Raw genomic sequence first — 16734 nt, 5'->3', positions numbered from 1 at the left:
AAAGGCAGAGGTTTCACTGGCATAAAAGGCTTACGCACACTCTGACCAAACACACAAAAATACACTATTCTGATACAGAGGAAAATATTGTTAAGTAAGATAATAATAAAATCACCTGGATCCTAGAAACTTGGAAAAGTATGTGCATGCCCAAGTCTGTATCCTCTCAAGGCTGATGGTAGAGAGAACCTCCAAGCTATTAGGCTGTAGCTGAACTTGAGGCAAAAACATAAACCCCTTAAGTTTTAATAACAGCCCCCAAGTCACATGTACATCCAACAGTAAAGGGGGAAAATATAACTGACTAATGACATCTGTGCACAACCTTTGACCAATAATTGGTTTATGGGGATCCAGGGCTGACTCCTCATGAGCCAGACTAAAAGTTTAAAAAGGAGGGAAAAAAAGCACTCTAAACAGGGACATCAGAATCTGTACACTGTGAGAGAAAAAGACTTCACAGAGTTAGTACAACCAAATCATTAAACAAATAAAGGGCAAACAACAAAAACACCACCAATCTTCAGTAGGCAAGAGAGAGAAAGGGAGAATCAGTACTGAGAGTTGCTAGAATATATTATTTTAAATGTTCAGTTTTTAACAACAACAAAAAAAAGTAATGAGACATGAAAAGAAATAGTAATGTGTGACTGATACATAGGATAAAAAGCAGGCCATAGAAACTGCCTTTTAGGCGGCCCAGTTGTAGGATATATGAGAAAAAACTTCAAAGCAGCTTTTAGAAATATGTCCAAGGAACTAAAGGAAAGCATACTTAAAGAATTAAAGAAAAGAATGATGACAATGTCTTAGCAAATAAAGAATACCAATAGCACTGGGTGCTATACATAAACAATGAATCTTGCAACACTACATAACATAATATAATAAAAAAGAATATCAATAAAGAGATAAAAATTACAGGAAAAATTTTGGAGCTGAAAATTATAATAACTGAAAAGAAAAATTCAGTAAAGGTTTCAACTGTGTATTTAAACTAGCAAAATAATTAATCAGTGAACTTGATACTAGATTGATACAGGTTACATAACCTAAAGAATATAGAGGAAAAAGGGGGGAAGAAAAATGAGCAGAACCTCAGAATAATATGGGACACCATTAACTGTACCCACATACTCACAGTGGAAGGACCAGAAGAGCAAAAATGGGTAGAAAAATCTTCACAGAGATAATAGCTGAAAACTTTCCAAATTGATAAAAAGCACTGACATATCCATGAAGCTCAACAACCTCCAAGCAAGAAAAAAGCAAAGAGACTGACACCTAGATACATCATAATCAAACGATGAAAACCACAAATAAAATCAGTAAAAGCAAAATGACTCACATACAAGGAATCCCAATAATATTAAGAAGTGACTTCTCATCAGAAATAGCAAAGACCAAAGGATAATGGATGACAATTCAAAGTGCTGAAAGTAAAAAACTGTTAACCAAGAATCTTACATCCAGTAGAACTATGCTTCTAAAATGAAAATTAAATACATAAATAAGAATGGATAAAAGGTTGGAGAATTTTCTGTTAACAGACTTGCTTTGAGGGGAAAAAAAAAAAGACTGAAGGGAATTCTTCAGGCTGAAAGCAAGTGACAACAAAGAGTAATCTGGATCCTTATCCTCACAAAATTAAAAATACTTATGAGGAAATACGTAAATAGCCATATGCCAACAAACTATACAACTTAGGCAAAATAAATAAATTCTTAGACAAAAACTACTAAAACTGACTTGAGAATAGATAATATGAATGGATTTATAACAAGGAAAGATATTAAATTAATAATTAACAATCTTCCCACAAAGAAAATCCCAGGACCAGATGGCTTTTGAATTCTACCAAAAACTTAAAGAATTAATACCAATCCCTCACAAATTCTTCCAAAGAATAGAAGACCAGGTAGTACTTTTCAACCAATTATTTGAGTACAGAATTTACCCTGGTACCAAACCAGATGAAGACATCACACACACACAAAATAAAACTACAGATCATTATCCCTTACGAGTATAGATGTAAAACTACTCAACATAATACTGGCAAAATGAATTCAGTAATATATAAAAAAGATTATACGTTCTAACCAAGTGGAATTTAACCCAGGAATGCAAAGTTGGTTTAACGTCTGAAAGTCAATTAATGTAATACATCCAATTCAATGAAGAAAGGATTGCCTTTTCAATAGATGACACTGAGACAACTGAATGACCACCTGCAAAGGGATGAAGATTGGACTATTACCTGACCACATATAAAAATTAATTCACAGGGCGCCTGGGTGGCTCAGTGGGTTAAGCCGCTGCCTTCGGCTCGGGTCATGATCTCAGGGTCCTGGGATCGAATCCCGCATCGGGCTCTCTGCTCGGCAGGGAGCCTGCTTCCCTCTCTCTCTCTCTCTCTGCCTGCCTCTCCATCTACTTGTGATTTCTCTCTGTCAAATAAATAAATAAAATCTTTTAAAAAAATTAATTCACAGATATAACTGTAAGAGCTAAAATTATAAAACTCGTAGAAGAAAATATAGGAATAAATCTTTGTGACCTTGGTTTAGGCAAAGGTTTCTTAGCTATAACATAAAAAGCACCAGCAACATCAAAAAAATTTAGGTAAGTTGTGCTAAATCAAAAGTAAAAACTTTTCTTTTAAAAGATTTTATTTATTTACTTGACAGACAGAGAAGGAAGCAGGCTCTCTGCTGAGCAGAAAGCCCGATGCGGGACTCAATTCCAGGATCCTGAGATCATGACCTGAGCCAAAGGCAGAGGCTTTAACCCACTGAGCCACCCAGATGCCCCTCAAAAGTAAAAACTTTTCTGCAACAATATTATCATCAATTACCATTACATTAATAAATCACACATCTAATAAGTGACCTGTACCCAGAATACACAAAGACTTTTTACAACTCAATAATAACAGCATAATTAAGAATTGGGCAAAGGACTTAAATATTTCTCCTAAGGAGATACACAACTGGCCAATAAGAACATGGAAAGATGATCAACATCATTAATCATTAAGGAAATGGAAATCATAACCACAGTGAGATATGCCTTCACACCCAGTAGGGTAGCCGTAACCAAAAGGACAGACAATAACAAGCACTGAGAAGTATGTGTAAAAACTGGAATACATTCATGGAAACGTAAATTGGTAGAGTCACTTTGGAAAAGAGTATGACAGTTCCTCAAAAAGTTAATTGTAGAGTTACTATATGACCCAGCCACTCCGCTCATAGGTATATATCCAAGAGAAATAAAAATGTATATCCTACAAAAACTTATGCATGAAAGTTTTTAGCAGCATTATTCATAATGTCCAAAAGATAAGAAAAAACAAGTGTCTATCAACTGACGAATGGATAAAATGTGGTATATTCATAAAATGGAATATCACTCAACAATAAAGAAGAATTAAGTACTAATTGATGCTACAACATGGATAAACCTAGAAAACACTGCACTACGTGAAAAAAGCCAGTCACAAAAGAACACAATATATTATTCTGTTCATGTGAAATATTTATAATAGGCAATTCATAAAGTTAGAAAGAAAATTAGTGGTTGCCTTGGGCTTAGAAGGGAGGTAAGGGAGGGATGCAAAGTAACTGCTAATGAGTATGAAGTTTCTTTTCAGGGTGATGAAAATGTTCTACTTAGACAGTAGCTGTAGTAGCACAATTCTGTGAATATACTAAAAACCACTGAATTGTAGATTTTAAATGAGTGAATATTATGTGAATTATACCTCAAAAAAGATGTTTTTTTTTAAAAACTGACCATCTATTTCTATATTGGGTCTTTCTTTTGCATTAGAGAAGGTCAAAACTTTCTATAAACTTTTTAGAGAATGTCCACTAGCTTCTATAAAATAGTTCCTCTGTCATAGGAAAATAGTCCATGAATACATGAAAAGCCTGTAGGAAAACAGTCCATGAATAGTTCAAGACTGATTGGCAGCTCACTAGTGACTAGTTTTATATCCCTGATCTAATCATTTATGTTGTCTGATGAAGCTGAACTAGGATGCTGATAAGTAAAAGTAGAAATTCACCCTGGATAATTCCTTGCATTTGAGGCCCCTGCTTCTATAACAACAATTAACCCAAATCAATTCCATGTGTAACGATCTGTTCCCCATTTTATTAATTCTAAAAACTTCTGTACACTGGCTGCTTGGAGGAAATTATAGTTTTTCTATCCTATACACAGTTATCTCGATGCTCTATAGAATGAAACTAGCGTCATACTAGCTACAAGTTACGAAGTGATAGGGCTGGTAAATATCATGGATCAATAGTTGCAGATCTTCATTTAAAAAGTGACCCTACACAATAAACTTCCTTTCAAAAAAAAAAAAAAAAATAGAAGAAAGAAAAAAAGGAAAGAAAAAAAAGAAAAGAAAGGGAGGAAAGGAAGTAGGAAGAAAAAGGAATATAAGAGAACTCATTTAGCCAACAGAATGAGAAATGATTCTGTTGTCCTTCTTATCACCCAAATTATAATATGAATCATGCAAACTGTAATCAGCTAGGTCCCATGACACTAGTTTTATAATGTACACAGCAAATTGACTTGAAAAGACAAAGGATACCTTCTGGGGGAGTCCCAATGCTGCTGCCAAGACCCAAAATAGCCATCTTGTGAACCCTTGGCTCCAGCATCACAGCAGATTCTTCTCCTCTTTCCCAGTGGGGTATTTTGACCGGCTCCAAGTGGACGTTCTCCAGCCCATCTTCCTGCAGGTTCCGGTACATGATTTGGATGGCTTTTTCCAAGCTCTTGGAGCCGCTTGGTCGGGGTCCAACAGTATCAACCAGAAGTGCCAGTCGCTCATAGGATCTGTTCTGGGCTTTACCATAAACAGCAAGGTTGATGATTGCTTTAGCAACATCTTTATAGCGGGCTATTTCTTCTTTTATTTCTTGAAAAGTCCTCCGAGAGATGTCATTCTTATAGATCGCTTTCCCAGAGTTCAGGGAGAAAAGGTGAACAACACCAACAAATGTGAAAAGAAGGAACTTCATTGATTCTTCCAGGCGGTTTTCTTCCTAAAATAATCTGTATAAGAAAGAAACATGGTTTAGGGGGAAAGAATCTCAGCCATACCCCAGGCACTGCTTTCCAAACAGGAGTTCCTTCCCTTCTCCGCCACTGCCCAAATTCCACTATCAAATTCAGGCACCATAATTCCCAGGAATGAAGAAGCATAAGAAGGCAATGATTGGCTGAATAGGCAGTCTTTATTAAAACCACAGAATCACATGTTACCTAGTGATCCAGTTTAAAGTATGCTAAAAGGTTAAAATAAGACAACTAGGAAAGAGAAACAAAGAATGTTAGCAGTGTGGTGGCAGTGACAGGGTTAAACCCATACTGTCTGCTGACCCTCCCTCTTAACAGAATATGATCCAAATGGATTTTAGAGTTCCCTGTACCTGATAGGCTCTTTCTTCTCTGCCTACTGAAATCCAGTATGGCCCCAGCAACTGTCATCTTTTCTTGGTGCCTTCCCTAATTCCACCTGCTACACATTTAATCCTCACAACAACTCTATGAGATAGTTTCTTCTTTTTTTTTTTTAATACTTTTTTTCAGTGTTCCAAGAGTCATTGTTTATGCACCACACCCAATGCTCCATGCAATACATGCCCCCCTTAATATCCACCACCAGGCTCATCCAAACCCTCATCCTCCTCCCCTCCAATACCCTCAGTTTGTTTCTCAGTGTTCACAGTCTCTCATGGCTTATCTCCCCCTCTGATTTCCCCCAACCTACTTCTTCTCTCCTTAATACGAACTTTTGTTTTATAAATGAGGATCGTGGAGTAGCAAGCGATTAAGTGACTTGCCACAGACACACAAAGGATTTCTCACTCTGGAGTCCATGCTCTAAACAATGCTACTACTTAAAGTATGGTCTGAGGGACCAAGGCCAGTCCACAGCTGGATTTCACTACTCTGTAATAGATACAGAAGTTAAGAGTAAACACATCCAGTGCTGTGCAACAAAGCAGCCAATAGCCTCATGTAGTTACTTCAATTTAAATTGAATTAAACCAAATAAAATGGTTATTTTAGCTATCCCCATTTCAAATGCTTAATAGCCACATGTGGCTAGTGGCTACCATATTGGGAAACACAGACATAACATTTCCATCACCACAAAAAGTTCTATTGGATAGCATTAATTTAGACATCTTTATAAACAACTGACTAAACAATTGTACATTTGTCAAATCTAATGATTAAAAAATGGTGCTTCTCCTTGTATGTCTCTTTTATTTCATTTTTCTAATTCACTGCTTTTCTATTTTGCAAAAGTATCAGTCTGCAACAAATCTGAAATTTTAGAAACTGGCCTTTTACCAAGATAATTTGAGACTCACAGTCATAAGCTACTATATTATGGGATAAATTCCAAATTCAGCCAGTATACAGGGACTTTCAAAATACAGCTTCAACAACTACAACCTCATCTTTCCATTTCCCCCTCTAGAGCAAACAAATGTTTTCATTCTCTTTTTTAAGTTTTGTTTTGCTTTATTTTGTTTTGTTTTGTTTTGTTTTGAGAGGGAGAAGGGAGAGAAAGCACACAGGCCAGGAGAAGGAGAGAGACAATCTTAAGCAGGCTCCACACTCAGCACAGAGCCCAGCACAAGGACTGACTTCAGGACCCTGAGATCATGACCTGATCTGAAATCAAGAGCCAGATCTTAACCAACTGAGCCACCCAGGCCCCCTACAAATGTTTCCATTATTTTTCTCATTCTCTCTTTCTCCCGTCTCCTGTTCCTCGTTTTCTCTTTAACATTACACATATCTTATGGAAGCTTCTAGATACTGTGGTTAGCCCAAATTGAGATGTTTTCTAAGTGTAAAGTACAGACCTGATTTACTCTTTATAACTGAATACTTTATACTTATGTATGAAAAAAACAAATATCTTAGCTGTATTAGGCTAAATATATTATTATTCACCTGTTTTATATTTTAATATGAAATTTGACATTTTAAACTTACTTATTTATCTTTATATCAGACAGTAATACTCTAGCTACATTGAACTGGACACTGTCCTTCCAATACCCAGGCTCTATCATAACTGAATTTCTACATATTTTCCTTCCCTCTTCCTACAAGACCCTTCTCCTCACCCTACTCCTCTTCTTCTGGCAAATCTCCACTCACTCTTTAATGAAAATCCTTTAAAAATCACCTTTTCTATGGAGTCTCACCAAATAACTCTCCAGAGTTATGTGCACCATTTTCCATGCTTCTACCATAATTAACAATATTATCAACTAATATATTTGTTGATGAATTTGACTCTCCTATTTTGAAGTCAAGCAGTCATCATTATATCTTCAATCGTTCCACCCATGTGTAAACTCTCAGTACATTTTCATTTAAGGAATGAATTTCAGTACATTTTCATTTAAGGAATGAATGAGGCCTTAATCCCCGTAGATCTTAGAGTGCTTGTCTTGCCTCCTTTACAAAGAAACTGAAGGAATAAGAACTTGCTATCATATTTAAAATATTCTGAAAAATTATGAAAACTATATACTGATGTTGTTCTCCTTCTTATTATAACTATTTATATGCAAGGTTCTTGGTTTCTATAGTCACCATTACTGATGCTTGTTTTTAAAAGCTAAATTTTATTAAACCATGAAAATATTTCACCAGATTGCAATTTATTCTTTAAAGTACATTCTTTCAATGTGGTGTTGGTACAAAAAAGGAAGAAAAAGTTAATAACACATCAAGTAGTTAACACTAACCACAAGTATCTACTTCTCATTAAAAATTCTTTAAGCATCCCTTAAATGTCAACTACTTCACAATACATTTCTAGTGATGGATTAGAATCATATAATGGCAATATTGTGGTACAGGAGAGCTTAGGCATTCCCAGTCCATACCCTTGTTTTGCAGAAACAGGACCTGTGCTGTGATTTCTAGTTAGCAGATAAACCAGCAAGTACAATCAAACAGGTAACTGGACCAACTAGAGCAGACTTCCCGGAGGATCACAAATTGTTCTCTTATAGGAAACTGCATGCATTTACAAATAACAGAAATTCAATGAGGGACACCCAAATGCAGTCTGAGAAGCAAATAACTATAGCAAAAAATATGTACTCAAACAGTCTCATATATAGAGTAGCACCAGAACACAGAAAAGAACTAAAGAAATCATGAAAAGCTACATAGAAAAGACATGACATCTCAAGACAGACTCGAGTAATGGCCCCCTAGGCAGAGAAGAAAGGACCGCTTTCAGAGGGACCAATGGGACATCATCCCTAGGCTACAATCTGGTTAGAAGATATGTTTAAGGGCCTGCATCTAACACTTTTAGATCTTTTTGCAGATATGTCAAGTTGAATCAATAGAAAACATGCCATTTTCATAATAATTCTTAATGCCTGTTAGCATGGTCAGTTAATTTAATTTTGACACTAAAAAATGATGTAATTACTTTAAAACATAAGCCAGTATCTGTGAGTGTTGTTCTTAATAACTTAACTACAGTTTATCTTCAATCCCACAAATGCAATAAATACTTATTTTTAAAAGTAATTTAACTTAAAAGATGATAGATTTTTTTTTATCTTTCAATAGATCAGTTTTTCTCTGAATGTAATATTAGTACTTTAGAAAGTTTACTAAGATCAAAGGTAGAGAACTATGTGAGAAATTACCTGAAACACTTGACATGAGTAAACACTAAACAAATATTCGTTTATTCTAAACCTGGTTTTCCCTAGAACATAATCTGAAAATTACTGATGCAATTCTTGGCTAAAATGCATAATTACATATCTCTCTGATGACACACTGCAAGAATCTTTTATTATTACTGTTTTTAAGGAGGCACATTAGCCCAACTAAGATATGTTTTCATTAATAAATAGTAGAAAATAATAATTATTACTAACAGTGGTAAACAGTTGGAGATGTAACAAAAATGGAAGAAAATCTTCCACTTATGAAAAACACCGTAAATAATAGGCAATTTATAATATGTAATTTAAAAAATAATGCAACCCAATATATAATTATATACTCCTAGCAAGAAATAGAGATCTATAATAAAAATTAAAATAGTAAAATATAGAGACAGAATAAAGCCAAATAAAGGCCAATATAACCAAGGACAGTTTTAGGAAATATTCTCCTAATTCACACATTTAGGGTCACCATACACCAAAAAATTCATTCTGGACTTGGAGTCAATTCAAATGAGAAGAATGACCAAAGGCACCAGTTTATCTGCATGAAAGAATCAAAAAACACCAGCCCTCCTCAGCATGAAAAGACATAGGCCAAAAGTAGAAATAGTTTGGTGTATGAAATCAAGGAGGGTTTTGATGACATAAACACAGATTTACGTACCATATCTTTCCATATTAGTACTAGGGAATAGTCCTAGTAGCTCACAGCTAATTCTAGGAAAATCAAAATGTACCATTTTTCACACTGAGTGATAAACACGTGAATAGTTCCCCAACAAAAGAAAGAATTTGATAAAATCGTGAATGATGCAATCACTGGAAGTCATTCTAATCTACCACAAAGCACTGGCTCCACACCGACCCAAGAAAAGTCCCCTAGGGGATCACTAGGAGGATCTGCTGGTCTGAAAGACTTTAGTCTGCCCTGGCTCAGAAATACAAATATATCCCTATACCATCATTTCAGTGAAATAAAACTAAACAAGCTTTAGTAGTCCTTTTTTTAGTAGTCTGCAAATGGAGAAAAGAATTCTATGGTGATCAACAACGACAAGTAGTACTACTCATTTCAAACATTTCCTCTTTATTAACCATAAACAGTGTTCTGTTTTGGTCGTAAATTCATCTCGCCATTCATTTAACAAAAATTTATTGATCCCCTACTAAGCACTGAAGACACAGTTGTGTGAGAGAATACCCACACCCTCCTGGAGCTACCAAGTATAAATAGGAAGACAGAATGTAAAAATCCCTGTAACTAGGGCAGTTACAAGGTTCTGGGGGAACAGAGGGAAGGAGGGGGTGAAGAAGCCAATGCTTGAGCTGAGGTTTAAAGGGTACTGAAGGGCACGTGAAGAAGGTTGGGTAACCCAACACAGGAACAACCTAAGCAAAGACACAGAGGCTTTACAAAACATGGGCTCTGGAGAAAAGGGCAAGTAGCTGGTAGGGGGTGGGGGTGGGCAGTGGAAGATACAGTAGGAATAGGGTCTGACTGAGAAGATCTATTGGTAAAGCTCCAACATATATGGAGCAAAATGCCCTACGGTGCTGCAATGGGGACACAAAGAATGTTTCCCACCCCTCAAGCAACCAGGAAAGGGAAGGAAGCAAGAAAGGGAGAAAGGGAGGGCATGAAGGGAGGAGAAAAAAGGAAGGCAAACTTCTTTTTTTTTTTTTTTTAATTTAAATTCAATTAGTTAACTTATAGGATATCACTAGCTTCAGATGTAGCATTCAACAATTCATCAGCTGAGTACAACACCCAGTCTTCATCACACCACATGGCCTCCTTAATGTCCACCACCCAATTACCCCATGCCCCATACACCTACCCTCCAGCAACCCTCAATTTGTTTCCTATAGTTAAGAGTCTCCCATGATTTTTCTCCCTCTCTGATAACTTCCCAATCTGTTTTCCCTCCCTTCCTCTATGGTCCTCTGCCCTGTTTGTTCCACATACGAGTGAAACCATATGAAAATTGTCTTTCTATGTTGACTTATTTCACTCAGCATACACCCTCCAGTTCCATCCACATTGATGTAAATGATAAGTATTCATCCTTTCTGATGGCTGAGTAATATTCCTGTGTGTGTGTGTGTGTGTGTGTGTGTGTGTGTGTGTGTACCACATCTTTATCCATTCATCTTTCAATAGGCTTGGCTCTTTTCTTTGTCATAATCACTTCCTCCTGTCTCCTCAGCACAGAGAATTCATCCAGATTCTACATCAGGGCAAGGTTCCTTAAAATCCTCAAACAAGCCACTACTTGTTACTATCTGGTTAGTCCTTGGAATTTTCACATAGGGAAAAGTAACCCTTGCTTACAAAAGGTGTATTAGTCAAGCAATTCACTTATAAAAATGCTCAAGATTTTTTTCCATTTATAATTCTTAAATACTCATAACCTAACTGACAAAAAAAAAAAAAATCCTGTGCACTCTTGAACAATTACAGGACATCTGAAATGTCTAAACTTAAACTGCCCATTTTCTAAACATATTCTTTATTTTTTATACAAAGGTTGAAGCCATTGTTCCTTTACTTGAATTCAAACTATAAAAATATTAAATATTATGCCCTTCAAAATCTTAAACAACTATTTTAAACCCATGCTGTATCATGCCTTTGAATTCAGCAGAAGTTATATATTCAAAGGAAATTGGAAGCACTATTTGAGAAAGGCTTGCTTTTCATATATTGTCTCCATGATCCATAGTTACAGATTATCTTTTTCATAAAAAGAGATAAAATTCTTTATAATGTCATTTTCATTCTTTTCTACTTAAATCTGGAAGCAAACTGAAGCAAAACCAACTTTTCTCCTACTGTGAATTATTTTCTCTCTAATAATAGGTTTATATTTTGAGGAAACAAAACAAAATCCTTTGCTTCTATTTCTAAATATTTTTCCTAGAATATTATTGTTTAAAAATGTCTCAGGCTATGATAGAAATGCCAGGATGAATAGATTAAGTGAAGTGGAAAGGGACACAATGAAAAGAGAACACACTGAAAAGACAGAAGGAGTAGGATTTAGGGACTGAGGCTTTCACTGATTTTTAATTGTGTCACTTTTTTCTTCTAAAGACTGAATATACTACCTACATGAAAACTTAAATATTTCCCCTAAACCTTCCATTGCTGAACAGGGTTCACTGATATAAATTTAACTCTTAGTCTTCATTCCAGAGCGTGTTGCAAACAGAAAGACCAAAAATTCTAAATCCTGGCACAGACAGTGGCACATCAAAGCTCACTTTCTGACTCCTGCTAACATGCCTAGATTTATAATGATTAGCCCTTTAACCATCTTAAGGAAGATCATCCTTTCCTTTATGAAATTCAAAATTCACGCAGTGCTGGGCTTCCGTTTTCCATAGCTTATTTGCCAATTCTTTCAATCATTCAAGAAAGCTCACTGAGAACCTATGACACGCCAGGAACTGTGCAAGAATTTAGAGAAGACTGAAAAAACGAGCAAGACGAAGTCCCTACTATTGGCAGGCACTATTAATTACCTATTCTACAGCCATTCCCCTTTTTTCTTGCTAACCAAACTTCAATTTTGTTTGAAATGCAAAGTGTCCGGCCTCATTCGTCTGAGACAGTTGTTCTCAATATGGATGGTGCTACACCTAGGAGTTCTTTTTAAATATGTGGTGGGGGAGGGAGGATTTCTGATTGTCATGAGAGTGTGTAGGTCCTATTAGTAATTACTTGGCAGGGGCCAGGGACGGTAGACATACTGTGATGTGGGATACAATCCTGTATACTAAGAACTCTCTAACATTTCACAGATTTTCTAAACATGAAAAACCCATTACATGAGCCTTAAACCTAACTGCATCGTACCTACAAAATAGTTTGTGTATAGTTTTCATGCAAGTTGACTTTTTCAAGAAGTTCAGGAAGCTTCCTATGCTGTATTTTGTTTAGAACCTTACTGTGAGCTGTTCATCATATCAGCTAAACACCCGTGACTACACTGCTTCTGGTCTAGGAAACACCACCACCACACCCCTGGGCCATCTACATTTGTTGCTGTCACGTTCACCACACAAGCATCTCACTACTTCATTCCGTTTAGTGGAGTCATGCCTGCAGACGTACATTGTGAAGGACTTTATCGTAAATTACATTCCTTTAATTCCTCCTCTATATTATAGCTAGGGTAGCATACTGATTTAATCAAAAATATACATAAGCAGGTTATCTCTGATGCTTCTTCAGAATAATAAAGCACGTACCATAAATTAGTATTTTTTTTAAAAGGAGGGACTGCATCTAGCAGGACAGTGAACTAGTGGTTTAAGTGAACTGGGCAACTCTCTTCCTCACTCTTGCAGCCAACCTCCCAGCCAGAGAGACCCTGGCACCCAGTTCTACTCAAAGGGATCCAAACAGAAGCCACTGACAAGAAAGTGGCCACAATTCTAGAGCTGTGCCTGCTACTCTGTAACCCTGAGGGCAAGTCCTAGAGAGCCGGTCCTGGCATCACTGAGCAGCCGAACCAATACCAGCATCCCCAACTCGTCCGTGAGTGGAGGAAAATACATTCCATTGGTTTTAGCCACTGTTGGCTGGATTTTCTGTTCATTGTGCCTGTAAATACATTTCCAACTGCTATACAATTTCAGGGACTTCTTGGGGGTCCATAATTAAATACAATTTTAATACTGTCACCATAAGGAAGGTCCAGGATCCAGCCTACAGTCTACATAGATTTCCCAAATGCACCTACATTCCCAATATCCAATGTCAAACTCAGAATCTTCCCTTCCAAGTCTTCTCTTCCTTTGATGCCTGCCCTACTCAGTAAGTTAGAAACTGCAGTGTGTTATTGGACTCGTGCCTCTCTCTCTCAGGGAGAACAGGTGAACAGTTGGCAAGTTTTGCCTGTAATTCCACCTTCAAGTTCTTTCTTGACTAATTTCCCTCTTCTCCACCTTATCATCACTCCCCTAGCACTGAACCTCATTATCCCTCATTTGAAACACTTCCTCACACATATCCCTGCCTTAGAGGCAGGTCCCTTTCCAACCCACCTTCCTTATTGCCACCAGAATTATCTTAAACCCAAATCGAATGACTCCTTGGCTTGCAACATCTGTTTCCCCACTGTTCACTGTTCAGCGTTATGGATATGCCGGTCTTCAAGATCACTCCCTGCTGTTCCCCCACCCTGGCATCGAAGCCCCAACAAGCTGCGTACCAGTTCTTGACGTCACAGAACACTCTTTATACCTCTCTGATTCTGTTCATGCTATCCTTCTGCTAAAACGCCTTTTCACTCTTCCTCCATTTGGAGAAGTTGCAATCATAATGCAAGGTCCAGCTCCTCAATCTCCAGCTCCCAGAAGGATTAATCTCTGCCTTGCCAACAACAGATTGTATGCTCTGTGTTTCTGTGTCTGGCACCCTGCCGGACTATATATCACTTAATAGCGATAATATTTTACAGCTTTAAAATTCACCGGGCATGTTTTCTGCAAGGAATATGTTTTATTTATTTTGTATACTAAGCAAATAGCAAAATACCTGTCAATAAATATTTATAGGATAAATGAATAAATTTATCAAACAAGTAGTTATATTTCACAACAGAAGGATATGGCTCTGATTCATCACTTTTGTGATTACTTTTCCTGCATCAGACATGAATTTGCTCCTTTAAACTGTAGCATATTCACAAGTTGCTTTCATAAAGGGAGTCAAGAAACCTAGGACTTGGTCATGGCTGTCCCTCTCTAGATGTATGAATTTGAACAACTTATTGGAAGTCTCTATGTGTAAAATAAGGGATTGGATATCCGCTCTAACAGTCTATTATGGATTTTCTTAAATTTTTAATGTAAGTCACAATTTTCTTTGCATTCCATGTTAGCACTTGACTAAATCACCTTATACCAAACACTTAATTGGGTCATACATAAAAACCACTACTCAGTCTACCAGTTTGTCTCCTCTTACTAGCCAACTGAAACTGAACTCGCAAAAGTCATTATGGATGCCCTTGTCCCTAAACCCAATGAAAACATTTCATTTCCTATCGTAAGTGACATTTGAAACATTTAACTCTACAGACAGCCTCTCCTTTTCCAAACACCTTTCTTCCAGTATCTGTGCTCTCTTTCCCAACCTTTCTCTGTGGGGTCTCTTTTCTCCATCTCTTCTTTAAAGTTTGTTATTTCCTAGGGCTCTCTCTTTGACCCTCTTCTCCTACTACACATTCTAAATGGGAAGGTCATTCACTTTGAAGCTTCATTTACCAAGCACGGCATGAGCTCAGCTATAAGTTAATAAGCTCTCTTAGGTTGGATCCCCATAGACACCTCTAACTCAACACATCTAAACCCTCCTCATGACTTTTCCCGTAAGTCAGTTCCTCTCCCTGAGTGCCCACTCTTGATGCATGGCATTTCTACCACCCATCATCTGCACCATTTGGGTCATCTTACCCTCTTTTAAATCTTTTTTTTTTTTTTTTTTTTCATGATTGACTTCCTCTTTATTTTTTTTTTAATTTTTTATTTTTTATAAACATATATTTTTATCCCCAGGGGTACAGGTCTGTGAATTGCCAGGTTTACACACTTCACAGCACTCACCAAAGCACATACCCTCCCCAATGTCCATAACCCCACGCCCCTTCTCCCAACCCCCCTCCCCCCAGCAACCCTCAGTTTGTTTTGTGAGATTAAGAATCACTTATGGCTTGTCTCCCTCCCAATCCCATCTTGTTTCATTTATTTTATCTTACCCTCTTTTAAACCCTTCAGCCACTTGATCATTAAGTGCTATCAAATTTAAGTCCTAAAGAGCCCTCAAACCCACCTTTCCCCTCTAAATCTTCCTCACCAGCTTGGTTTCTGGCCATATTATCTCAACCTGAACCACCACAACAATCTCCTAACTCATCTCCCTGTTTCTAGCCTCCTCTATTTCCTACAGTGGTTATCTTTCTTCAAAATATTTATATTCAAAATGCATACCTCTCCCACTAAAATGGGGACTTAATGTGGGCAGGAACTATGTAGAAGCCATCTTTGAATCCATAGGATCTGGCACTGACCTGACATTTAGTACTCAATAAACATAGGCAGGAAATGTAGGAGGAGACATCTGAATTAGTTTGGGTAAACTCTAAGAGCTAGCAGGTATATGGGTTGGGAAGGTGGAGTGGATGTACATTCCAGGCTGAAGAGTAGCTCTTCTCTCTTTAAAATTCAAAAAGTACTCAGTAATGTGTACCCTCTTGAGCTGAACCTTTCTGTATAAGCAGATAATTCCCAGCTATAAGACCATTTCTTACAAGCATTTGTGTCCACATGGGCACCTAACTTACTGCTTTTTGGAGTAAGCATTCATACTGTTTATTTGTTCACATTAGTTTTCTAGTACCTATTTTTCACATGATGGGGGACAGGAGAGCAGGACAGTAAAAAAAGGGAGAGACCAGAGAAGAACCTTTGCTCCCACTGCACCTTCAACTCTACTCACTAAGAAAAAAAAAAATACCACAGAGTTTGAAATCTTTTGAAAGTCCCTGATAAAAACTGGTGAGATGTGAACAAAGTCTATGGATTCTCCCAAAGGCAATTTCCTGGTTTTGATATACTATAGTCACAGATGTTCCCACTATGGGAAAGCTGGTGGAAGGACACAACAGGATCTCTCTGTATTATTTTTGTGACAATATACATGTCTATAATTATTTCAAAATAAGAAGTTAAATAAAAGACCTACCTACCTGACTCCTTTTTAAGCATTAAAAAAAAAATCATAACACTTATTTGCATTTCTGGAAAAAACCATACAAGAGTGAACCAGAACTGGTCCAACTCCAAAACAGGGAAAGGAGTGTCCCAGGCCCACCTCTCTTACCATCTTAGACTAGGATTCACCTGTTTCTAACAGCTTTGCCTTTATTTGTCTAAGAGCCAAGATAAAGAGGCTTTATTTCCAACA

General features: G+C 37.1%; 1 protein-coding gene across 3 annotated transcripts in view; it reads right to left on the bottom strand.

Annotated features, from left to right (window-relative positions):
• CPQ (carboxypeptidase Q) overlaps positions 1-16734 on the bottom strand; it is a 449400-nt gene that overhangs the window by 349207 nt on the left and 83459 nt on the right. For all 3 annotated transcript variants that reach the window (XM_032316614.1, XM_032316615.1, XM_032316616.1), the window contains exon 3: positions 4613-5079. In XM_032316614.1, coding sequence (XP_032172505.1) covers positions 4613-5045 — 433 coding nt within the window. In that variant the 5' untranslated portion in view covers positions 5046-5079. The remainder of the gene's footprint in view (positions 1-4612; positions 5080-16734) is intronic.

Source organism: Mustela erminea, chromosome 16 (assembly GCF_009829155.1).
Source record: "Mustela erminea isolate mMusErm1 chromosome 16, mMusErm1.Pri, whole genome shotgun sequence".
In the NCBI taxonomy this organism is placed as follows: domain Eukaryota; kingdom Metazoa; phylum Chordata; class Mammalia; order Carnivora; family Mustelidae; genus Mustela; species Mustela erminea.
This window is presented reverse-complemented; position numbering and strand designations above follow the sequence as displayed.